At 33.8% G+C, this 26,541-nt stretch overlaps 1 protein-coding gene across 4 annotated transcripts; it reads right to left on the bottom strand.

Moving 5' to 3' along the window:
• Positions 1 to 5,414: 5,414 nt before the first annotated feature.
• LOC148614683 (organic cation transporter protein-like) lies at positions 5,415 to 25,744 on the bottom strand. Of its 4 annotated transcripts, none has more exons than XM_088588963.1 (10): positions 25,662 to 25,744; positions 13,484 to 13,888; positions 13,066 to 13,169; positions 12,332 to 12,486; positions 11,459 to 11,627; positions 10,836 to 11,063; positions 7,563 to 7,771; positions 7,154 to 7,262; positions 6,515 to 6,718; positions 5,415 to 5,851 (listed from the first exon to the last, which is right to left on the bottom strand). In XM_088588963.1, the coding sequence occupies exons 2-10, from the start codon at positions 13,871 to 13,873 to the stop codon at positions 5,767 to 5,769; spliced, it is 1,653 nt and encodes a 550-aa protein (XP_088445089.1). In that variant the 5' UTR covers positions 13,874 to 13,888; positions 25,662 to 25,744; the 3' UTR covers positions 5,415 to 5,766. The 4 variants fall into 4 exon arrangements, with proteins under 4 accessions (XP_088445089.1, XP_088445087.1, XP_088445088.1 ...); XM_088588961.1 differs by lacking the exon at positions 25,662 to 25,744 and adding an exon at positions 21,508 to 21,634; XM_088588962.1 differs by lacking the exon at positions 25,662 to 25,744 and adding an exon at positions 20,968 to 21,168.
• Positions 25,745 to 26,541: the final 797 nt, after the last annotated feature.

Raw genomic sequence — 26,541 nt, 5'->3', positions numbered from 1 at the left:
CTTTGTAAAGACCCTATGAGCAAATCAATGTTAATACAAAAAAAAAAAAAGAAAAAAGATGTAATCGTTAACGATTTGCCAACAATATCATAACTATATCCCTTACCAATGACCCAATTCAAAGGTTTAGTTAACTTGTTGGGTAAGTATCGGGCTTTCCGTGCTTTGTGTATAATACTGCCAAAAACAAAGGGTGAGAGATAGCCGCACATACAATCCTTTACAAGAAATCTGTATTTGAGAGTGAGTTCCTTGTATCGGTTAAAAACAAATTGTGTGTTTTTACCAGCTTGTGGTATCGGAAACCTTGATGTAGTAATTTCTCGGTTAGATTCTGTTCGTTAAAATCCAAAACATTGTTAAAAATACGACCAAATTGAACCAATTGTGACATGTAAACATCATATAATGGTGACAAGGGAACGTCACCTTCTAAATACCACACACACACAAATACTTGAGAATAGGATATGAAAAATCGTCTCTTTTAATATTAAGATTACCATTATCGATATGAATAATAAGACCAAGAAACGGACATTTTTTATTATCAATTTTTGCTTTATTCAAAGACAAATCTACATGATATATATCTTTAGTATAAATATTGAAGTCGTTCGTCAGAACAAAAATATTGTCCAAATATCTAAAGGTGTTATTAAATTTGTTTACCAAATATTGTTTGTAAGGATCTTTATTTATTCTAGCCATAAATTGGGATTCGTATCAGTACAGAAAGAGGTCCACAATACGTGGTGCACAATTGGTCCCCATGGGAACTTGACGATAAACGGTTTCGCAAAAGCGTACAAAAATGTAGTCTAACAGGAATTCGAGTGTTGTAAGGATATCATAAAGAGTGCAATTCAAGTAGTTTTTCTGTTTTTCGTAACTAAAAAGGATCTAGAAGAACTCGAACACAAATAAGATGTACGATTTGATCATCTCCACCACAAGAGCAGATCTGTTTGTTTTTCAACTATATATTGACAGTTCGGAAGGTCATTTTGATAAAGCACAGACCTTTTTAGTGCATCTGGTCAAAGCTCCCAGTTTTATTCGTTGAGTCTGAGTTGTTCATTGACTTAAAATCTGTATGTTTTTCCTTTTTGTTGTTTGTTGCATTTTTCTTCATTTTTATGCTTGGAGCTATTCCTTGACTTTTGAATTTCTGATAACACTTTGACGATCGTTACCTTTTATCTTATGACATATTATATACACACATTATACATTTTGTAATTTGCATTTAATCCTTAGGTTTTAAATTCATTTAAACCCAAAATTTATTTGAATACCATGCACAAAAGTAGAACAGAAAAGTTGGTCAGATTGTGTTCTATTAGTAGTCCGTATTTCAATAATTTATTTAATTGGCTCAACAAGTAAACCAATACATATGCAAGTCAAAGAACTGTTTTGACTGCAAATATTCCGGACACAAATATCTCCCCTGGAGAGTTGAATATCACGGTTGCCGTCATATTTGATCAATGTTCAAAATGGGAGGTTGTATGCTCCATCAGCTACATGTACATGTACGTTGCCATACTTTAGTATCATGTATGTCGCGTGATGTCAAAACGAACTCAATACTGACTGCGTCGAAAAAAAACAACAAACAAACAAAATCAAAAACAAAAACAGGAAAAGGCAAGAAGGAAGCGCACTATATTTTTTTAGCCTCCATGTTTTATTGTAAGCGAGGGGCAGCACTGATCAGTCTATCATAACCCGTTTTGAAAGCAGGCCGTATTTAGTGTTTCGACCGTCCATTCGTCAGTCCAAAGCTTTTCCGTTACGATTTATTTGCAAGTACATGTACATGCAGTTATATTTTGACAGAAGCTTTTGAAGTGGTATGTTTTATCATGGGAATCGATTTTAGACTTAAGCGACGGTTATTCCTTGTTTTACGACTTAGCCTACATTGTGACTATATCATAGCGGTGATACCCTTTAGTGAGCTTTGTTAACATTTTTGTTCTAGTTTATTTATAATTTCAGGGGTTACCCAGCACCTAGGGTGTGAAAATCAGCAAAACATTTTATGCCATTCTCATATCAAACTTAAAGCATCTTAGAGATAAAAAATTTAATTGATGAAACAATATGTGTTCATTGAAATTATCCTTATATAACTTTATATATTTGGCATTTTTTTCTATCAAATTAACCCACTGAATACAATTACAAGAAATTTAAATGACCAAATTAATTTTAGAGATGACAGGTACCCCTTTTAAGTCACCAAAAAGTACAAAAATATGTATATCATCTAAAAGTTAAATATATATACCTCAGGCCTTTTAAGACAAAATTTGGTTTCAAAATCTATTTCTTATAAAACGGGCCGTTCCATGATCACGGGTTAGAAAAACATTTTCGGAGAAGAATTTGTAAATAAATTAAGATTTCATGCAAAACTAATATTTGTTTTAGGAGAGCGTACGCCAGACACGCCTGTCCGCACCTGTGAAAAAAAATCTAATTTTCATTTTGTCTAATTCCTTGACCTCTTGGCTCTCGGGAATGATTACTTCAGCCTATAAAATGATAGTTTCAAAGTAGGAAACTTAATTTATATTTCTAAATGTTAGTCAATAATTAGCCAATCGATAAGTGAAAGTCAAACGATAAGGAGAATTAAAAAGCATTGTTAGTAGAATCTAAAAATCATGGAAAAAAGATTGATTGATTGTTGGGGTTAAACGCCCGAGCAGCAATATTTCAGCTATATTCAGACGATGAACATAAAATGGATGATAAAATGAACATAAAATGATAATGAAATGACAAAATGGGATGGGACACAAGGATAATGAGGTCGACACATTTTGATTGCCACTGGAAAGATGTAGAGGTGAGTAGCATCGGGAAATTTAGCCTTCTGTGATGGAGCCCTATGGTTCTTACTCCGAAAGAATATCACAGAAGGATTCTTCGATGTGCGAGGAACGTGGCATCTTTCCCAACACGTTGCACCACTATGGTTTGCGGTCAGGTTTTCCGTATTATGGCCTAACGACCCCAGCATGTAACATGCCATGGTTACTCCATTCCACCACCTGGGAAACACAACCCAGTTCCTCTGTGGGGAGAGCGCCCTATCCTCCGGCCAGGGTTCTGAGCACTATTTAGTCGCCTTTTTACGACAATCTTGGGACTGCTGCAGGCCTATTCTTTTGACACCCGGATCCGCACGGGGCCATGGAATAAAGATATTTCGGGTTAAGTACAGATATTACCAGTATTTAAAAATGAACAGTTACTGATACTTTCTTACGTTGCATCAAATGCATAATTTATGCCACTTGATTGAATATCGGGGTCTGTTTATTCACTCATTAGATTCATGATAAGAATGTCTTAAAGTCTTCAAGCGATATTTTTATTCACTCATGAGATTAACAATAAGAGTTTCTTCAAACGCCAAAGGTGGACAGTAACATCGAGTAAACATTGAGTATACATGAGTGGATGTTTTCTTTTTTTCGCTCGGAAAAATAGCGAATGTATCTCACTAGGTCGGAAATGGTAATATAACATAATCATAATAGTAAATGATGATAACAATCATAAAAGAATGGTGCTTCTATACAAGATTAATGAAGAAACGAACGGGCAAAGAGTCGGAGTGATTCTGATATACACTCCACAAACTCGTTTCTATACACGGGCTAAGAGTCGGAATGATTCTTATATACATTCCACAAACTCGTTCCTATACAAGATTAATGAAGAAACGAACAAGTAAAGAGTCGGAATGATTCTTATATACATTCCACAAAATCGTTTCAGAGGTATCTGTGAACATATATGAAGTATGTATATTGTACATCTATATTCGTTTGCCATATATTTTCCCTGTTTAATGTTAGAAGTATTTGCACATTTAGCAGTCAACCGTTTTAAATTGTTGCAAGAACTATTTGCTTTGCTCTTAGTGCCTGTATTTCTTTGGGTTAAGAATCCGTCAACATTAAATAAAATATACATATTGAAAAATAATACCAGATTCAACAGAGTGTATTGCAGTAATTAAATGGTCAATAATGATTGCCTCTTTTCAGAAGAATTTTTTTAAACATTTTTTTTAATTTTCATCCCAACAATAGCAACTTACTAGAAGCGAACGACCCTATAGATAGGAAATAACTTCTTGCACAACTCATTGCATACCACACCATACACTTTTAAGTGAGTGAAAGGGGAGAACTTTTTAGATCTAAGTTTAAAAGTGGCCAATTTCCACATCTCAACACGCACTTTTAGCTTATGTCGACAACAAACAAAAACGATAATAATAAACAAAAAACAAAACGAAACAAAACAAGAATTTCTATAGTCTTAATGTTCAGTCATAAAATTAGATAAAATTTTATACAATTTATAGTTCCTCATGACCAATATTTTTTGGTGCTTTTTAGTTTTACTACTTTTGTAGTTGTCTATGCGGATGAAAAAATCATTATTGTACATGTATATTGTTGTACTTATTTTGGCGATTTGTGATTTTTAACTATTTCTGCAAGTCTATTAATTTATGTTATGCTGGAAGTTACCACATGCCAAACACTCAATACTTCGTGAATATAAATACATCGCAAAAATTAGTACAAATACAGTAGTCATTCAGTACGAACAAAATACTGACCTTGGATTTCATGATGAATGTTTTAGTTTAAGTACAACGGGTTCTTTAAAACAACATCTGTACACAGTAGAAAAAAGAACTGATATGGTTAAACGTAACAAATGTACCAGGGTATACCTAAATACAATATAGTAAATATTACGATGTATAACATGTCTCTGCATATTGATACCTGTATAAATCTAATACGTAAGTGTAAAAGCTCACCTTAGGAACCAAGCTTTTCTTTTTTTTCTATTTGTTATATCAGAAATGTATTTGCCTTGATGCTAGTATGTTTTACTAAGATCATAAAACATTACTTAGTATTTGAATCAAATTTATTTCCCCCTTTTTTCCTGTCATCCCCATTAAAAGGCTGTGGTGGATCTAGTGAGGGCTCCCGGAGTCGAAACATTTCCTTTTGTCGGAAATGGTGGTTAATATCGTGCAAAATTTTGGCAGAAATGAGCAAATACAATGTTATATCACTGAACACCCTTTTTTCCTGAAACCATTTGGAACGCCCCGTTTTCTGGCAACCAGCTGGAACGTCCCCTTTTCAACATCGCTGGATCCACCACTTTATGGTCCCATAATAACGGAAAAAGTAGTACTTTATGCAATGTATTTCACTATGAAATTATATAATCAAAGTTCTGTACCTTTTGTGTTGGTAAATTAGTGTGGAGTTATGTTCATTACCATTTTTAACTATAAAACATTAAAGGCTTTAGTCCATAGCAACACAGACAAATCCTGCAAGAATTAAGCTGAGATCAAGTAATCTTTCATTTTCAAAATACATGTACATGTCATCAATGATTATAAATATTTTGATATAAGAATACATGGAATAATAAAGTGTAATGTCATTTCATTCTGATTCACGGCGATATGTTTAACTGCACGTATTTCCCTGAAATTTCTTTACCATTTTGTGGTAGTACGGAATTTTCATAAATACAAGAAGCGTCATCATCATGCGTTTCTTATTTGCACACATTTATCACACTCAATTACTCACAAAACACATGTTTACTCTTCAATAAACACACTGCTCATTATATGCACAATAACCAATCTTAGCGAATACACATGGTTAAAATGTCAATAGTTAGGCTGTTTTACTATACATTGGTTTTGCCATTTGCAATGTCTTCTTCCTCAATATTGGGACTGGCTATATGCAACTCCAACGCATTATTTGTTTGGCTGCAAAAGAAAAGACATATTAAACTCTTAAACATGTACAGCTGCAACATGGTTTCTCTCGTCTGCTTAAAAGCAACCTCTGGTGTATTGTCCCATCTCTTACATTGTTAATTCAAGCAACATAGCTTGCATATTTCTTTCTTAATAATAACTAATATTTTGCAACAAAAGCAGTTTTCATTCCTTATCTTGAACAACTTAGTTATTCGGCAGTTTACAGAAGAAATAACATATCGATACATAGTCCGAATAGTCCATGCTCCTATTTTTTTGTTAATCTGTATTCACTAGATTAATTAACACTAGCACTATACTTAAGCGTAACATTTCCATCTAGATAATATTTAAAAAAAAAAAAATTCTGTCCCTAATTCTGATTTCAGTTAGCTGTTATCAACATGGTACTCCCCTTCCGAAAGTAACCCACTGTAGGTATGATATATATCTAGTCAATCTTTATGTATGATACTTGACTGTGAATGTATTTAAATGTGGGTGTTTCGCAAAAACAGGTATCTTTAAATTTGTTTTGAATTAAGACTTTCCTTGTTGAGAGTTAGAATATGTTAAAAACATGTTTACTCAGTAAGAGCAGTTTTGGGTCTCATTTCTCATTATGTAACGTCAAAAGTAAGTCACTACCTTGTATGATGTTTTACCTACCTCCGTTTCAAGTCCTCTATTGTTTGTGGAAGAGGTTTTCCTGACGTTTCTGGTAGAAGTAAGGCAAGAAAACCAGCAAATATCGCTAAACCCCCGAATAGAATCAATGGCAATGGTCCCCAGAATATATTAAGTTCTAAGATCTGTGGGGCTAGCATACCTCCCAATCTAGCACACATCGACGATACTCCCATGCCTATATTTCTAAAACAAACCCAATAAATTATACACAACATAGTATTCTTTATACCCCTCCCAACCACGCAAACATAGGGTTTTGCATTTTGATTTTCGTCATCGAAGTTTCGTTCATCTTTTTACTAGTATTTCATTCAGTACACTTGAATTTTTCTTCAGGATATGAAAAACTGCTAAAATTTTACTTAAATTTTCAGTTTATCTTTCTTTTTTTCAGAAACAGAGGCTGAATACCGAAAAGAAAAGATAAAAAAAATAATTATCGTTCACCACGATGAGTTCTGATAATGCATTTAGCTGTAGTCATGCAGATATGAATCATTTACGTACGACCGATACTGTAAAAACGCTACTTCTGTTTAACTAGGTTTTCAACAATGTGAACCCAGATTTCTGAACTAGTGAGTGTACGATGGAACTTTAATGAACTAATAATATTACCGGACAACCGTTGGAAATACTTCAGCAGCTAGAAGATATATTATGGCATATGACGCTGTTATACAGAATTTACCAATCATCGCTAATGTTATCTTCAATGGGATGAGATCTATAAAGAAAACGATAGATATGAAATATGCAAAAGTCATGTTAGAGTTATAACTGCAATAGTGTAACAGCTTTTCGGTTTCAAGATGTTGAACACGAAACAATGAAGCATAGTTTTAAAGGTTTACTAATGTTCATGGCATCCACACCTTCAAAGAACGAATTCATTAAAACATTCTGGATTTATATTTTTTATCGAATAACTTTATGAAAGATGACAATAATAGGCAACACGCATGTTTGTACATAAAGACCGGAAAACTACAACGCGTGTATTTCAATCTATCCAGTATGGACCTACCTATAAAACCGGAAGCTATACATGCAACGCCACCTATTATCATTGTAACAAACATTGGCTTCCGTCTTCCTAGTGGGTTCAGTATCAATATACACATAATATATGCAGGTATTTCGACAGCACCAGCTATACAAAAGTTAAGATAGGGACTTCCGCCTAGATTGTCTGTTCCTAGAGACAGTCCATAGTATAACATAGCATTCACTAACCTTCAAAACATAATTTATAAAGACGCACAATAAAAATATCACCGAAATGACTATAATCTTACAGGAATAAAACTAGTGTGTATGAAATTAGTGAAATGAATGTGCTATACACTTACATGCGTCGTATTTGCTTAAAGGGAACATATAAGGTAACAGTATCAGTTTCGGAGGCTATCCTGAAAACAAGAATGACAACGAAACGGACTTTTAAATTATATGCAAAGTCATAATCTTTTTATCACAGACTAGTGTTTTATTCATTACAAAAACTCCAGATGACTATTTCTGGTCATACTAATGTAATTTCGTTGAGGACTAACTTTAGTTTTTTTTAGTTTTTGACCAGGTTAGGCTAAATAAACAACTTCGAGCACTTCACTGCTAAGGGGGTTTTTAACGTCCTTGACTATCCTGTCGGGTCTCGCACGGACGGGCATTTCATGAACCGCAAAACAATATATATATATATATATACATATACATGATGTCATTGGTGACAGGCCAATAACCAGTAATCAGCACGATGTTGAAATTGGTTTAAAACTTTCTTGTCACTTCCAAATATGTGTGAAAGACAATTATCAGGTGTGTATAACTGATTGTAATTCAATGATTACTATGACACAAGGTTTTCTAAGTGTGCACACGATCTTTTAACTCACTTTAAAAGTTACTTTTAATTGTATATAAACAATCGCTGATATAAATTTATACACGTATCAAATACTACGTTCGTAATTTTCGATAACGTTTCCTGGCATGAATAAAAAGTCACTGATCAGATTCAAATCATCTCAAATTGGATTATGTCTGACTTCTTTTTCATATAATACAGTGATCTATTTGATCTAGAAACTGGAGATCTTAACCGTATCTGCAAACCAGTAATTGCTTATTAACCGTTTATTAATGGAAACATGTCCACATAGAACAGTATCAGTGGCCGTTCATGTCAAAATAGGGATATTTCTATCGGCTTACTTTCAACAAGTACCGGTTTACTTTTCAAAAGTATCGGCATACTTTTCAAAAGTAAGCCGATACAAAAACTTTATGCATAGTGAAAAAAGTAACGGCATACTTTTCAAAAGTATCGGCTTACTTTTCAAAAGTATGCCGATACCTTTGACAGAGTTTACAGAGATGTGTAGCCAATCAAATCGATCGTATCAAAGGTGTGAACCCATAATTAAACGCGCGCTTTCTTTTTTTTCTTTCCATATCAATAACCCGCATCTACAGTTTATTTTTTTCTTTCCCAAAACGACCCCCTATCAACCTTTGGAGTATTTTTTTTTTATTTCCAAATTTCTCACTTGGTTTACTGCACCTGGTCTTGCTTTTCCTCGTACGTTAAACATTTATTTTTCTTTAACTTTTTTATGATTTTTGTATATTTTGTATTATCACTCAGTTCGTTATAGTTTCATTAGTATACATATTTTTTCTTTCTTTATTTTGTTAGGTCATCAACTTCAATCTTCTAAATTATATAATATATTTAAACTATAAATTACAATATTAAAGCGGGATAAAGGGTCGACCATACAGAGTCACTGGGGTATATACAGATCTTTAAACTCCTATCGTCGTCATCTCTGCTACTTGAATTTGAACGAAAGCCTCACATAGATCATTTGTGTTGGTTTTCAGAGAAAGAAGAAATTTGCGGTGACTATGTTAAGACTTTTGGATAAGGATATAAACAGGATAATAGATTAAATAAAGGAGACAACATTTTATACCATTATGGTTAATTGAATTAATGCAATACATCATACATGTAGGCACCAATTATTATAGCCCTTATTGCTACTAATAAAATGAGTTAATTATTACATGCCAGCCTTTCTTGACTGATTCATAATTATACAATTGTTTATTGTTTGCTATTGCTTCTTTAATTTGATCTTTTTAATTATTTATAGCTGAATTTTTAACTGTCACATGCCCAAAGTGGGCAAGCGATTTTATGTACAATATATAGAGAGATTGTTTATTTAATAAAAGGAAACGCTACTAATTTTAAAGTTTTCACTAAGCATCTTTAATGACCTCCTGATGGGACAGACGTAGTTTATAGGCAGATCCCTGGCGTTCAAGCTATCGCGTGGTTTAGGTGAGAAAATGCTCAGATGTAACGGAACATTGGATTGGTTAATATCTAAAACAAAATGTAAGCCGTTACTTTTGAAAAGTATGCCGATACTTTTTTCACTATGCATAAAGTTTTTGTATCGGCTTACTTTTGAAAAGTATGCCGATACTTTTGATAAGTATGCCGATACTTTTAACAAGTAAGCCGATACTTTTGAAAAGTAAGCCGGTACTTGTTAAAAGTAAGCCGATAGAAATATCCCTATTTTGACATGAACGGCCACTGATAGAACAGCATAAGGGAATTGGTGAAAGGTCAAGTATCAAGTAAAACTAAATCAAATGTTACATTAACTCAAATTTATCAATTCCTCGGAAAAAAAACTGTTAGAATGCAAATTATAAGGAGGAGCGGGTCCAGAGATTTTAAAGAGGAAGGGACGGTTACGTTATACAGGCAATTATATATTAGTGTGAAGCTGTCCCTCAATACCATCCTGCAGAAAATCTATCCCTCAATAATACTAGTATCCATGAGTTGGAGGTGCGTTCGATCAATCCGAATAAATCACATAAACTCTGAATCTGTCCCTCAATCGAATCCTGCAGAAATACTAATAAGTTGACCACCATGAAATTTCTTACACTGGAAACAATGAGTATAAATAAAACTATGATAAGCATGGTGGATATACAGAGACTGATAAAAGGTGGGGGCAGATCTGTGTTTCAAATATACATCAAATTCAGTTTACGACACACGTAACATATTTGCATTAACTTTCATTTACAGATTATATTTAAACATATATTATTGAGGGATAGATTTTCTGCGGGCTAGCAGGATAGCAGGAAGGTATTTTCAGGGGTAGCTTCACACTAATCTATTATATGCTCAATTTTGAAAATTTTCAAAGAGAGGACTTTTATCCCCGGAAATCCCTAGATCCGCCACTACTATACCTACCAATTAAACCACACATTGAGTGACAGAAAGATAATGCCAGGGCGACATAGGTCTATGATAGAATATTTCTTTGCTGAACTATCTGTCTTTTTGTGTTCAGGAGTTAAATCACTCAGGATTTCCTCCTTAAGTTCAACTTTGTTGGTTTCAGCTACTTTTCTTATTATTACTTTAGCTTGTTCCTCTTTGTCCTTTGATAACAGCCATCTAACTGATTCTGGTAATAACCTAGTAAAAAAATAAAGATTTTGAGCTCGTTATATAACGTCAGAATATGATGCATCCGAATCCAAAAATTATACAGCGGTGGCACATGTATTTTTACAGATAATGTTTTTTATTGTCTTTGCAGAAAAAAAACTAAACAAATGCATTGATATCAGTCTATGAGACCACTAACACATATTTTGGAAGTTTCTTTGGCGTTATCGCTAACATATGGCTTGGTATGTAACCTCAGCTTATAATACTTTAATATGTTCTGATCCCTTTTCATAATGTGTGTCTATAGTCTACTTTTTAGAGATATCAAAATGCACTGTTCGAAAACAAGTCTAAAAAAATGTAAATAGCTTGTAGTGGTACGCCGTACTGTTAACACGGAAACCACTAAACAATCTCACCATATGTAAGGTACAAAAAGAATGACAGGGAGTGTAATGGCAAGCTCTATATATCTCCAGTTCCTGATACCGTAAGCTAGTCCTGCTAAAGTCATGTAACCAATACTGTAAAAACTCTGCACTAAGAAGCCTGCTACCAAACGGTAGGATGGACCAACCATTTCTGTACCTGTGGTACAAAGTTTTACTTAAAACTTAAAACTTAAGTATTAATTTCATGGTGCAAATTTATTATCGATGTTAGGTTTTTAAATGAAACTGACTTTTCTTGATTTCAGTTTAAGATTCAGATTGTTTTAAAAAGGCCGTAATACATGTGTAAGTCTTCCTTGTGTAATCTCCCATTCAGTCCGTAAACCGCCATTCACCAAAAGCACAACACACAAAATATAATACAAACCAAGAACTATATAAGTAACATCACAGGTTTCGAGTAAGATGTACGAAAACATTGTATAGTGTGACATTAAGATTGTAAATCTAAAGACAATAATTTCAATGCCAATACCAAACAGTCATCAAAATGATTACCGCTCCGATCTACCTGTGTTAATGGCAAAAATTACGCAATGCAGACGGAAAACCCAATTTCATTCGAATCAAAAGAGGTCACAATAACAATATCTAATTATCATATTCTCTGAAAGGTTCATACAAATTCATTCTCTTGTTTAGAATTCGAGGATACAAAAATGTAATAAACGAACGAACGGACGGACGGACGGGCATCCAATACGTATCACCTCGCTTTGTTGATGTAGTATATAATTACTCCGAATGTTAACTGTTTTTGTTAGGTTTGTAGTAATATAATGTTCTTATTAATATGACATTCTGTGCAGTTGTTTTTTATTAGTCATGATTTTGTCTTACCTATTGTAAATGTAACTAAGAATAGGCCAGTTTGTGCAGCACCTTGTAAAATATAGAATGGTATGAACACGTAAAAGTCAGGAGCAGCAGAAGTTACACTACCGACGACCAGTAACATCACTAAACAGGTAAACAGCGTAGGCTTCCGACCTATCCTGAAATATACAAGGATGATACACGGACAATACTACCAAGTTCTAAGAAAAATTGCTAAAACAGACTCTCTTTCAAATGAAATCAATTTGACCAACCACATCTGAATATTTTTCACGACATTATACTCAAAGGTGTACTAATGGGATCGTTGAATTTGAGTTCCGTGTCATTTAGTTAGGCATATCTAGACTGGAGGTAATCCGAGTAGTCTCCCCTCATATTGTTTGGACCCAATAATGTATTGGAGGAATTTCAACAGCAAAGTTACTTAGCGAAATTTGGAAAGAAGGCCCTTGTCACCGATGCCATTTTAATGGTGTTTGTGGTTTCTATACCCAGTGATATATACAGTCTAATATGTATTTACATTTGTTGAAGACCTTTTGGTGATCTCTGAAATTATTTACAATTTTATATTTAGGTTATACGTTGGTGCATTTGTTGCGTTCCACCATATCCGTTTTTTTCTAATTAATTTGTATTGATTTCGTCCCTTCATCAGCTACTCTGTTCCATGTTTAATGTTTTCCTTTTTTGGGAAGTCACAACGTACATGTACATGTAGTATTCAGACTTACATATCAGACAATTGCCCGAAGCCCACAGCACCAACTAGACGACCAAAGAAATATAATGTTTTAGATGTACTTCTGAGCCACCCCGAATCGCAAACTAGATCAAACTACAAATATAGATGCAAAATTAGATAAATATAGTGATATTCCTGATATCTTCAACTTAATTAAAATAACTTTGATAGGTATTTATATAGAGACCTCTGTCTATTGTGTTTTGTAATTTACTATTTTACATGTCACATTAGAGACATAACGAAAGCCACGACTGACCGATTCTTATACACATTGTCAATTAAAAAAAGGAACAAATACACCCTGTCTATGTTTCTTTACTTTAATATAGATACTTTTACACAGAAAAAAAAAACATGGAGACCAACAGGATACTAAAACTCGATTGGACATTAAAATACATTACCTGTGTTACAATTGTCGGACCATAAACGTCTTGGGAGTAATGCCACTTCTGGCAGCTCCTTTTCTGCACACTGATATTACTTGATTCCAATGCTGCAAGCGAATAGTTTCCGGATAGCAACAGATTTTTAGTTTGTTCTACATCATATATGTTACATTTCCCTGCACTCTGTACGAAGCTCTGAATATCCTCTTCGGTTGTATTCCCGTACTGAGGGTTGGAAACATTGACATCAGGGCCAGCGCAGTTGAAATCTGGCTTAGCACCAACAAATACCATATTCATTGCATGAAAGGCACACACTATCGCAACCAAACATATCAGAAAAAGTCTTAACTTTTGGTATGTTCCAAATTCTCCAAGAATCTTTAGTAAATCGTCGAAATGCATCGTTTGTGACTAAATCTAGCAGAAAAAACAAAAAAAAAAACAAAAACAAAACAAACAAACTTAGCATCACATAGTGTAAATTGTGCATATGATAGAATGTATAGCTAAAACGAAGTTCGGACGTAAATTAGTTATGTTTAAGTCGTACATGTTTTTAGACAAGGAAGGAAGGAAATCACATATAAAAATAGGCTCTAAGAAGAACATTGTAATGAACACTGCATGCAGTCTTAAAACGTCAGTTTTGCACCCGAGAAAGTAATTATTTGAACAAAAAATAGAAAATTTAACTCTCGAGTGTGTAGAAATGCAGTTTGACATAAAATGCAGTGTATGAGCCTGTTTCTCTAATGACTTTCATCTTCAAATATACCTTATTTTGGTAACTTTCTAAATCAGTTCTACTATTGCGTTTCTAACCGTTTTCTTTCTTCGATGATACCCCTATCCAAGCCAGTTCCTCTACGAGTAAATATTTAGAGGGCAAATCAAAGTCACGGTATTAATATCAACATTGAAGCAAGGGGAGGGGTTGATGCAAATATTTAAAGCTTGGATTCTTTTTCTGTATGTCCTATATGAGACAAACTTCAACACAGTGTCTGACGCTATGAATTCACTCTAGAAAGACGCTGCAGCCAGTCCTCTCAGAAAATGCAAGAATCTGAAGATTTTACGCGGTTATCCGATTGTCAAACGACGTTTGATTTAAATAATGTCCGCGAATCTGTAGCGCTTAGTTAGAGGGAACGAACGATTGGCGCTTGTATATAAAGCATCTTTAAGCATAACGTTGTTATATGGTTAACGTAAATTCACCTATAAAAAAAACGTAGTCTACATGAACATGTAGAGGTCGTTGTCAGATTTCATTGGTACAGTAACTCATCAGTCTGGGACATCAAACAATGAAAATGTCTAATTAGTATGAGTGATAAAAGTGACCGGTTAATCTGTCAAAGTGAACGGTATTGTGTACACACACACACAAAATGGGATAAATCTTAATAAAAATCTACATGGGAATTGTACATTAGATTTTTTACATTAACAAAGATGCTACAATTTGCTATGAGCTCGAGTACTTAAAGCTTTATTTCATTGGTACTCATGCAAGCCGTATTTAGCTTAAACATTATGTATTCGAATAATAAGAACTACACAACCTTACATGATACAATGGTGGATCTAGACACTTTGAATAGGAGGGCTGTCAGCCGGGGTTTCTCAAAAAAGGAAGGGGGGCTTGGACATTATTTACCATTTTTGTCAATTGACAATTTTCCAATAAAAAGGGGGTGCAAATCCCCTCCATCTCCCTCTGGATCCGCCCGACGAAACCCTTTATAACCGCACGAATAAGATCCCTACCCCCCCATATAATAAAAAAAAATGAAAAATGTGTTCTCATTCATAATCTCCTCCTAAAGTAATTAATAAGCTTAATGTAAAATATTAATGGAACTCGTCTATATCTGATAAACAACATTGACCACAACGTCAAATTTAACACACTGACAAAATAATGCATGCTAGAACATATTCAATCAATACATTACATGCATAGAAACAGAAAATCAGTTAAATTAATTTCCTGTTTCCTTTCAGAAATACTTACTTTTATCAGAACTATAGTATGAGAATTCAAAGTAAACAATGTAAAGATAACTGTGTATTCCGTTGAACCCAATACACAACTACATTACAACAAAACCTGTGTGAAATACGATCTCTTCAATCGGAAGATAGCGAAGACGAGCATCGATATCATCAACGCTGTATAGGTACAGTAGCGCAATTATTGTCTCCTCGGTATTCAGCCAGATCTTTACCCTGACATGCAGTCCGGTGGAAAATACAGAAACGTTCACGATTGGTGGATAATAAATATCGAATTTGAAAGCTAGCAGCACATACATGTGTATTTTATGGAACACTTAAGGCTTGGGGTGGCTACTGAAAAAATGATGTTTGAAAAAGTATCCCCCTTTTTGAACCTTAATTTACGGGCAGAAACGCTGCATGACATGGTGGTTTTTATTTCAAAATTTAAAAGCTATATGAGTGTATTTTAGCAACATTTCGTTCGATTGGAGAACTGTCACCGGATCTATTTTTAGATTTAAGTGGAAGTGAGGACCCCCCCCATACGGAAATTGCATTGTGAATAATTGCGCTCTTGTATACCTGTATACTTAAATAAAGGTTAAAACATATTCTTATTAAAATATTCAATAACACAAAAACAAGAAATTAAACCCGGAGTATCTTTAAAACAAAAAATTAAACCCGGGGTATCTTTAAAACAAGAAATCAGACCCTGGGTATCTTTAAAACAGACAAAACAGAAAGTATTGTTGAATGACTAATACATTTATCTTTCTGCACACATGTACATGTAGTTGTTATAAGTGCTGAGTTACAAATATATACTTGTGCACCTGCTACATGTATACAAATGTACAAGCGTTTATTATCGCATAGTGGATCCAGGATATTTGGTTTGAGAAGGGGAAACAGAACAAAAGGTCACGGGAAGCGAGACAAGACAATTTTGGGGTAGAATTTGAAAAATTAAGATTTATTGCAAACAAAAATAAAATGCATTGTTTCCCCATTTTAAGGAGTATGCCCGGTACGTCTTCTCTTGGGTCCGCACCTGCTGTACGTAAAATCAAGCTTTGACAGAGGTCCATTTACGGTGTTTTTTTTTCAAGAAGCTGTGCATTTTTTTGCAAGTGCAGGACGGCTTGAATTAGTCATTCTGATATATGTCATTTTTACCTGAACATATACACCTGAGTCGATTTTTTTTTATTAGATAATGGTATTAGGCAATCCTTTGTGATTGGCCCAGGAACTGGTAAAAATACGATTTTTAATCAACTCAACGAATCAGGTGGAAATATTGCCTCTCGACAAAAAAAGGAATGGTTGAAATCATCCGAGAAGAGCGAGAGTTCCTTTAAGCACAATAAATAAAAAAATCTGAGTTTGACTTCAATTTAGGGAGATTGGTCAGCTTTTTCTACTTAAACTTTATTTTTTAGTACATGTACTTATTTTGTTGGAAAATCCACAGGCACTTGAGGTACTTCTTTTGTCATTATTTGAGTAGTCGTGTGGCTATTCAACACATTTTTTTGGTGTTTTTGTGAATGTCAAGAGTGCATCTCGAGGTTGCACAGAACAGCAATGATATTTTATTGCAGCGATTGGACCAAAGTTTGCCCAAAACAGGATTTAAACCGAATTGACAACAGGGTAAAAGTAAACTTACAGCACATTAGTCCGAATTTCCTCTGACCCTGCAACCCTCCTCTTTTTTATTTGGATATTGATATGTCGGGTTGGGGTCAGAACGATGTGCCATACAAAAAGTTGGAGATTCAGCGGTATCGCGGAGTATCCCATTTCACGCGCTTATTACGACTTTCATGCTAAAATCGTGTAGGTGATGCATACCTAGTTCGATTCGAGATTCATTTTTCTTTATGCAGATGTAAGTTTTATATCGGCTATTTGTCATCAAATCTCGGTAAAAAGAAGTTTGAAAGCCTTAACACATGGTCAGCAACCATTCACTTTCGATTTCCAACTTTGAGCGACGCAAGCGAGATTTCCAAAAATTGAACCAAATTATGCCATATGCATTTTGTTTTTGTTTTTGAAAAAGCAACTCCATCAAAATAGTGGCTTATGTCTTTATATTTTTCATTCCATTTGCGCAGCACACCAGCCTATTTATACTCCACTGGACATATATATCTTATCAAGGATCGTCTGAATATAGCTGAAATATTGCTGCTCGGACGTTAAACCCAAACAAACAAACAAACAAACTTATCAAGGAACAGGTGCAGAAACTAAGAGCCATAAGATTTTCTTCATATGAAATTTATGAAGGCATAACACAAAATGGATGGTGTATGTGTTTGTCATTGAGTTAAAAATAATCTTTATTTTTTTTTTCAGTGTAACTATGAACAAATGAATTAGGAATGGGAAAAAAAGTGAGGGGTGTCTTGTCAAAAATGCAATATATTCATGTATTGGAAATGTTATGTGAAATCAATGAATGATTCAAGTCCATAAACAGTTTTGTTTAATTGTGTACATTTAGCATGATCACTGGAAATAACAACTTTTCAATGAACTGATTTTTGCTTCAGGTATCAAAGACGGTTCTGCTACCATTCTCCTAGCATCACCAGGATATGTGATTAAAAAGCATTAGTGAGACATCCTGTTAGAAACATATTCTGAAAAAAAAATATGTTTATAAAAAAAATAGTTGCATATGATGAGGCACACTGCATATCAGAATGGTATGTTGTATATAATGACAAAAAGAAATGTATGCAGTACAGTTAGAAATCTACATGAATGTCTTGTTGATGTACATAAAATGACAATTACAACATGTAACATTACTAGCAAATTTGTATATATTTTACTAAAAGCAAACCCACAGTGTACTGGTAGCTGCCTCCCATGTGTAATAACTTATGTTTTACACAAAAAAGGGCATTTTTTGTAAAGGGTTACTGTTTGAGCTGGCACACATTGTATATCTATTTTTTTAAATTACACAATAAAAACCATATTTAATTTTACAGGTGATTAGATTTTAGAGAGGACCATAGAAAAGTTTGAATTATTCAAAGTAAAATAGATTCCACAATTCTCAATCTAACTTCAACTTCAACCAGACATAAGGACATATCTGTTGTATTGGAGCTAAGTGAGGCATCTGATGTGTCAGTTTTATTGAACAATTAAAAGTTATATATACATGTACATTTGTATTTCTGCAAATTGAAACAACTAATATTTGTTTTGGCTCTCAAATCCTAAAATCACAATGTTTTTTGTACAGAATGATGTTTTTGGCATTGATGCACAAAAATGATTTGTGAAATGGACCATGTCTTATGTTTTATTATTCTGTCTTTGTTCAATCTCTGAAGCATTGACCATTTTATTAGCAAGGGGCAAGTGATCTTTTAAAAATGTTCCAAATTCTGAAAGGAATATTTAACTCCTCCATTGATAAGTAGAATAATAATGATTGTATGTTTCCCCAATTACTAAACAAGGCATTTTTTTTCAAAATGAAATATTGATTTCAGTTGCTTCTGAACTAAAACTAAATGTGTTTGTGCAACAAAAAATTCTTATCTGACATCAAATCCCTGCCCCCTAAATCCTACAAGAATATTGTCACTGGAAGATGTAACTAAGTTTACTAGTGTATAACCATGTTTTATTTATGATGCATGCACATAGTAATAGAGACAAGTGCAACATTTTGTTTAAACATGTAGGTACTCAAGTAAATTCCAAATAAACTTTTAATTAACTAATGTGAATGTTATAACATACACAGGTGAAGAAAACTCCTCAGCAATTAAACAAATTGAAAGCAAATGCGAAACCCTACAATACAAGAATGTGTCCAACTTAAAATAAAAAGCTTTGCCAAATGCAGCATGATACAACCACAGTCAATTAAACTCTGCAAGTGTGGACACAATATTTATTATTGACGCACATAACATAGAGTCTTACAGTTCATTATGGACACAACAAATCATTTGGACACAATATTGCACATTTTGAAATTCAATACAAGTATGAAGGTCTGCGCTAGAGTGCATTCATGGATCACTTTGTACTTCATTATCTAAAAAAATATGATTTGTTAGGGCATGGCTTCCTTTATAATTTGTAAACTGTAAAAGATATTTGAAATCTAATTGAAAAACGCAGGCAAGGATTTTGTTGTGACATCTACAAAATTTTTCAAACCAAACCAGAAATAAACAAGTATTTTTCCTCTTTATTTCTTGAATCAAGGGGAAAAATACTTGTTTAGGGCCCTTTATTCTTACTTGGCTTAAGTTACAACCCAAATAATCAATCCAAGTCTGTTTATTGTGGTATAGAATATTGTGAAGCAATATCATAGGCATTGCTATACTTTTATTAGAGTTGTATTGTTAATTCAATGATTTTCTTGTTTTAGGACCCATTTATGCTTCTAATTCTAACCCCCAAAATCTATACCAACCTTCCTGTTGTAGTTTGCGACCTTGTTTTAAAATTTATAAAGATCAACCAACTAATACTCAAATTTTCACAAAAACCAAGTGTCTCCAGATAACCACAACAAATCCAAACCAATATGAACAATTTCTGGGGTCGTATAAATATTTGAGATAATTTGGACTCAGACCTGTGAATACATGTAGATATCTTTTATTGTGACCAAAGAGTATAATTTGAGAATTATGTCCTCATCTATGGTAACTTGTTAGGACTTACATGTAGTCAACAGAACCACACTGGTATTCAGTTGTAAGAATCAACCATACATTCATAGAGGTAGTACGTATATGTATTACTGATAGTTTTTATAAAATGCAAGGAGATATGGCAGTTTTTTTCTGAAAATAATACATGTATTAATCTTTAACTTAGGTCAAATTTCCTCTGAAACTGCGACCCTCTTTTTATCTGGATATCCCAACTCAACATACTCATAACTAATTAAAAAAGAGGAGAATTGCAGGATCAGAGGAAATTTGAATGGCTTTCAGGTAGTTGCAAGTACTACATTTTTGTGTAGAAAGTCAAACATGAACATAATGAAACAAAAAAGCTTAAATATGCTATATATAAATCCATGCAGAGATGTTTGGTAGTGAAAGAAAAAAATATTTCACAAGCTTAATATAATTGGGTTCCCTAAGCCCTCTCTTCCCCATAGAATCTAAACAAAAAAAAACAAGAAACAGGTATACAGACCTCCAGTTCATCACAAGTTACACTGCCAGTTAAAATCTCACTTGAAATAACATTATGTTAAACTTCAATATATTAAGAATCTAAGCAATTGAAGATTAAAAATAAGTGCTAAACAAATTTATAAACGGCTATTTAAAAGCAATTTAAAATCTAGTAGAAAATGTAAATGATTGCCTTCTGCCCCCCCCCCCTCCCCCCACCCCACCACCACCAAATTGCAGGAACTGAATTACAAAGTGCAGGGGACAAGGGATAAAATTAATGAAAAATTAAGTGAAACTTACTATAACTACTGTTAAAAGTCACATTGAAATTTGCGTCCATCAAATATACGACGACTCCTTTCATTCATCACCTCGATTCCAAATCTATCAGTGTCCCACTTCAGACTTTGTCGGTGTTTGTTGATCTCACGTGACCATCTGTGCATGACGGAATCTTATTTGCATACGACCAAATATCACTTGCGTCACTCAAAGTTGGAAATCGAAAGTGAATGGCTGCTGATCCTGTGTTAAGGCTTTCAAACTTCTTTTTACCGAGATTTGATGACAAATAGCGGATAAAACTTACATCAGCATAATGAAAAAATGAATCCCGAATCGAACTAGGTATGACTCTCCTACACGATTTTAACATGAAAGTCGTAAGAAGCGCGTGAAGGGCGATACTTCGCGGTACCGCTGAATCTCAAACTTTTTGTATGGCACATCGTTTTGACCCCATCCCAACATATCAATATCCAAATAAAAAAGAGGAGGGTTGCAGGGTCAGAGGAAATTCGGACTAACAGCACATAAACAAATTGATACTCATGCACTTACCTCAATCCAAGGAGAAACAGTATTATTATTGTTATTGTCACGATTGTGACGCATTACTATCCAGGTCATTGTAAATAAAGTCAAGATATCTACTCGACTTGGAGTAAAGTCAATTTCAATATTCATTAATCAAAGAAAAATTACCAATAATTCTAAATGACTCTGGATCTAAAGTGAAACTGTGAGTTGCCAAAGGATACTTTTACCATAACTATCTAATATTTAACTTGGTTTCAAAATCAATAAGGTAATATGAATGAAATACTTTATGATTAACCATTTAAAAAGGGGGTTACAATAGTTCGCTAAATTTTGCACTAAATTTACAAAATTTGTCAACAAAAGGCGTAGGGTGGGGAGTGGGGATCCAACTCCCGGAACCTTTCCTGGATACATTACTGTATACTTATTTAGAAATGTCTACGAATCCTACATTTCGTTTTGTTTCTTTAATCAAGTAAAATGTCACCTTTCAGGGGCGGATCCAGACACTTTGAAAAGGAGGGATTCCAGCGAGGGTTCCTCAGAAAAATGGAGGGTGCTAGGACATTATTTACCATTTATTGTCAATTTTACACATGAAAATGACACATTTTCCAATAAAAAAGGAGGGGTGCCAACTCCCTGCACACCCTGGATCCGCCACTGCCTTTGATTTAATCATCACTCACAAATCGAATGCTACACATGCATATGCAGTATGCCGTGTTAAAATGTGTCAGACTTTTGACTTTGTCACAGGTCTACGTCCTATTTACCAAATTTTATCTTGAATTAAGTTAAACAATGTTTAAGTACTGGAATCTGTAAGAATCAGACAAACAAGTAATGAATTTTGCTAAGAAAAACATACGAATTTGACAATGTTTATGGTCTATTGGAGAAGAATTGACAGTTCGTTTGTCTTAGAAGTGTCAGAGGATGCAGAAAAGCGAGTTAATAGAAAAGTGAGTTATAATCTCCCTTGATGACGGAATTACAACAATATAAACCTTGAACTATGGATACTAAATAAAACTGAATGCCATTTCTACATATCAGATAACATTTTGAATAAAATTTCATGGAAAGACCTTGAGTACCCCATTGGCTGATTCTTACAGAGAATAGCACTTAATCAAATTCAAGGCTGCAGCATGATTATACATGTATTTACATGCAGTGCTCGAAACTTATGGCGTGTTCATACACTGCAACTCTTAACTAAAGCGAGGCTGTCTTTGTCCTATCGGTTCATTTCCCCATCGATGTTATACAGAAAGATATGAAAAAAGTATCCTGAAAAATAGATTCTCATTAAACTACAGAAACCTGTTCGTTTTATCACACTCATTCCAACAACCAGTAGGACCAATTTAAAATATTGTTTAAATGTCAGAAATTTTCCCGTTCTTTTTCTGTAGAAAAAAACTTTTCTCCCAAAAATGCCAAAAAAAAAAAAAATCAAATTGAAACATAGTACAAAGCCAAGCAACAAAAGTTGTTGAAAATATATTTTCGATGTAGCTTCGCTTAAAATTGAATCGGAAATTTTTAAAGAAGGACAATACAATATAATGGTTTTTTTTTTAATTCCGTGATTCCAGAAAAATACATAGCCTATAGCTAATGGGTATGTATTTTTCTTGAGTCATGTGATTAAAATAACATTATATCGGAATATTGGTTAAAGAAATAAAGCACAGAGATCTAGCAACAGTAAACGTTGTTGCTTGATATGATACTTTTGTTATGAACTGTGTTCGTAGCCAAAGGTTTATAATAATCAATCATGCTGTCAGACCGACCATCCGTCCGTCCAGTCTATCCATCCTCAGGTTCTACCCGTATCTTTGTGGATTAGCACAAGGAATTCAATGAAATTTACACACATTCGTTACAAGATGTTAATATTTTGCACCTGTTTGGTATTTTCATCTGAATGACTTATGGGGTTTCCTGATGCAAAACAAGTACTTAGTCATTCTTCGACCAGAAGGGGGAACATCTTCTAACCCTCAACTCTTCCGCCTGGAATCTTATAGAATATTTTCTAAAACAAACTTTTTTTAATAGCAAGAATTCGACAAATACATTGAACAATTTTTCATAATTACTTTTTTTATTTATCAACTATTTTTTTTTTATCTATTTTCAAATGAGAACTAAGGACATATGTATTTGTCATGAAACAGGCTACGAACTATTCACACTTCACGGGAATTTATGATATACTGAACAATTAAATATTTCTTAAGGTACGTCGTCCAAATCGAAAAAAATATTGCAAATGGAAATGATCTGTCATTTTATCCAGGATGCTGACTTGTTCTTTTTTTTGGTTCTTTTTTCCCCTATGACAGTTCAATCGTGTTTTACACCTATTGTCCCGGGATTCCCAAAGTTGGTTAAACAACAACAAAAAAGTTCTATGCTTTTAGATAGATCCTTTAATCTTAGTTTCCGCTATATAGATGACGTATCATTGTTAAACAATCTTAGTTTTGGGGATTTTATTCATTGCATCTACTCCAAAGAATAAGGATACTACAGACACTGTGAAGTCAGCCTCATATCTTGACCTACACTTAAAGTTCAATGGTAAAGAAAAACTATTGACTTTACGACAAACGTAGTGACTTCATTCAAAATTGCAAATTTTCCTTTCATCTGTGGCAATATCCTTTCAGCACCTGCGTATTAAGTTTTCATACCACAACTCATACGTTATGCCAGAGCATGCCGTAACTACGTAGACTTTTTGTATCGCTAGACTACTAATCAAAAGAATGTAATCCAGGGACAAAGACCAGACATGGAAAACAGACATACACAACAAAGAACATAAAGTAACTGAAATCATACATACAAAGTAACAAAAGTAATTGAGCAACTCGGACTCCACTAAAAACTGGGAGCATGGACCAGGTGCACCGGTAGGATAAGCGTCCTCTGCTTTTCTAGAAACATCCGCCGAGTTGTAAAAGTTATAAAACTTGTTTTATACAGATTTAACCACCCTTCTTTCATGTTAGGTCAAAAAATAAACGGAAACAACAAACAAACACACCATAAAATTCACTCAATCGTACCCATTCTCTTCTTGTATTAGCTCAACGTACATCATAAAGACAAAACGAGATAACCATTAGCTCAGAAAATATTAAAGAATGACATACCATAAAAACAGAATTAGATATAATCTGTAACTACAATTCCAGGGGACTAGATTTGGAGTTAATAACGTGCTGAGCAGACCTGTTCCAAGTAAATTCTGTTATCGACCATGGTGTTGTTTGTGGCTGCGTAAATGAAGACGCTATTCATTAATTTTCTGAGATAAAACGAAGCTAGGGATAGATTGAAAAAAAACTCTAACTTTCAAAATAATCTGAATGTCGGAGGACTTTCCATTTGGAGAGACTTCTTAATTTAGATGTGAAAATATTTAATCCGGTGCAATGGTACATAAAACATATGAAACGTTTTAGTAAGCATTGATCGCTATCCTTCTAACACTATTTCACTCTATATCACTCTTTATTCTTTGCGTTTATTTCCCACCCACTTTTCTATCCCATGTTCGATGTAATTATATTTATGTCTTTACAATAATTCCATCGTCGTCACTGTCTTGTAAACAAGCATACTATAATTCTAGTATTTATGTTATTGTAATTGCTCTTTAAGTTGGGCGCAAAACATCAAGAGACGGGTAGGGTTACATATTTCATTTCTAACAATGACACTGGATGTCTGGATATTACAAGGAAAAAAAAAAGGCCCTGCAAAATGAATACAATCATAAGTACTCTAAGTTACAAACTTTGCAGAAAATATAAATTCTATATTAGACAAAATACAATTTAAACATCAATATTAACTGTGTACATGTAAATTCTGATTTTTAACACAGACTTTGTTCCATGCCACATTTATTCCAGCTTACATGTATATAAAATATTCGCATCTTGCCACTTGATATTCGCATCAAGCTACATATATAAATATTACCAAATATGAAAAATAAAGTACGCTTGTAGTTTTTACAAACTTCAACAATATAAACGCATATAAAATCGTAACACGCTATATCTTCTATATTATGCGGTAAGCAAACTAATTAACTATATACATACAAAAATAACTATACAATAAATTGACCTTCTGCTTACCTAACATCAAGGTGCAAAGGCTGCAAAATCGTCTACAGTCTACATGCAAAACCTCAATCACAAACAGGTCAATCTTATCAGTGGCCGTTCATGTCAAAATAGGAATATTTCTATCGGCTTACTTTTAACAAGTACCGGCTTACTTTTCAAAAGTATCGGCTTACTTGTTATAAGTATCGGCACACTTTTCAAAAGTAAGCCGATACAAAAACTTTATGCATTGTGAAAAAAGTATCGGCTTACTTTTCAAAAGTAACGGCTTACAATTTGTTTTAGATATTAACCAATCCAATGTTCCGTTACATCTGAGCATTTTCTCACCTAAACCACGCGATAGCTTGAACGCCAGGGATCTGCCTATAAACTACGTCTGTCCCATCAGGGGGTCATTAATGATGCTTAGTGAAGACTTTAAAATTAGTAGCGTTTCCTTTTATTATATAAACAATCTCTCTATATATTGTACATAAAATCGCTTGCCCACTTTGGGCATGTGACAGTTAAAAATTCAGCTATAAATAATTAAAAAGATCAAATTAAAGAAGCAATAGGAAACAATAAACAATTATTTGTATAATTATGAATCAGTCAAGTAAGGCTGACATGTAATAATTAACTCATTTTATTAGTAGCAATAAGGGCTATAATAATTGGTGCCTACATGTATGATGTATTGCATTAATTCAATTAACCACAATGGTATAAAATGTTGCTCCTTTATTTAATCTATTATCCTGTTTATATCCTTATCCAAAAGTCTTAACATAGTCACCGCAAATTTCTTCTTTCTCTGAAAACCAACACAAATGATCTATGTGAGGCTTTCGTTCAAATTCAAGTAGCAGAGATGACGACGATAGGAGTTTAAAGACCTGTATAT

This window comes from Perna viridis, chromosome 6 (assembly GCF_037379345.1).
Source record: "Perna viridis isolate PV_CMFRI_1.1 ecotype Kerala chromosome 6, ASM3737934v1, whole genome shotgun sequence".
Taxonomy (NCBI): domain Eukaryota; kingdom Metazoa; phylum Mollusca; class Bivalvia; order Mytilida; family Mytilidae; genus Perna; species Perna viridis.
Note: the sequence above shows the minus strand (reverse complement) of the source record. Positions and strands in the feature narration are given on the sequence as shown.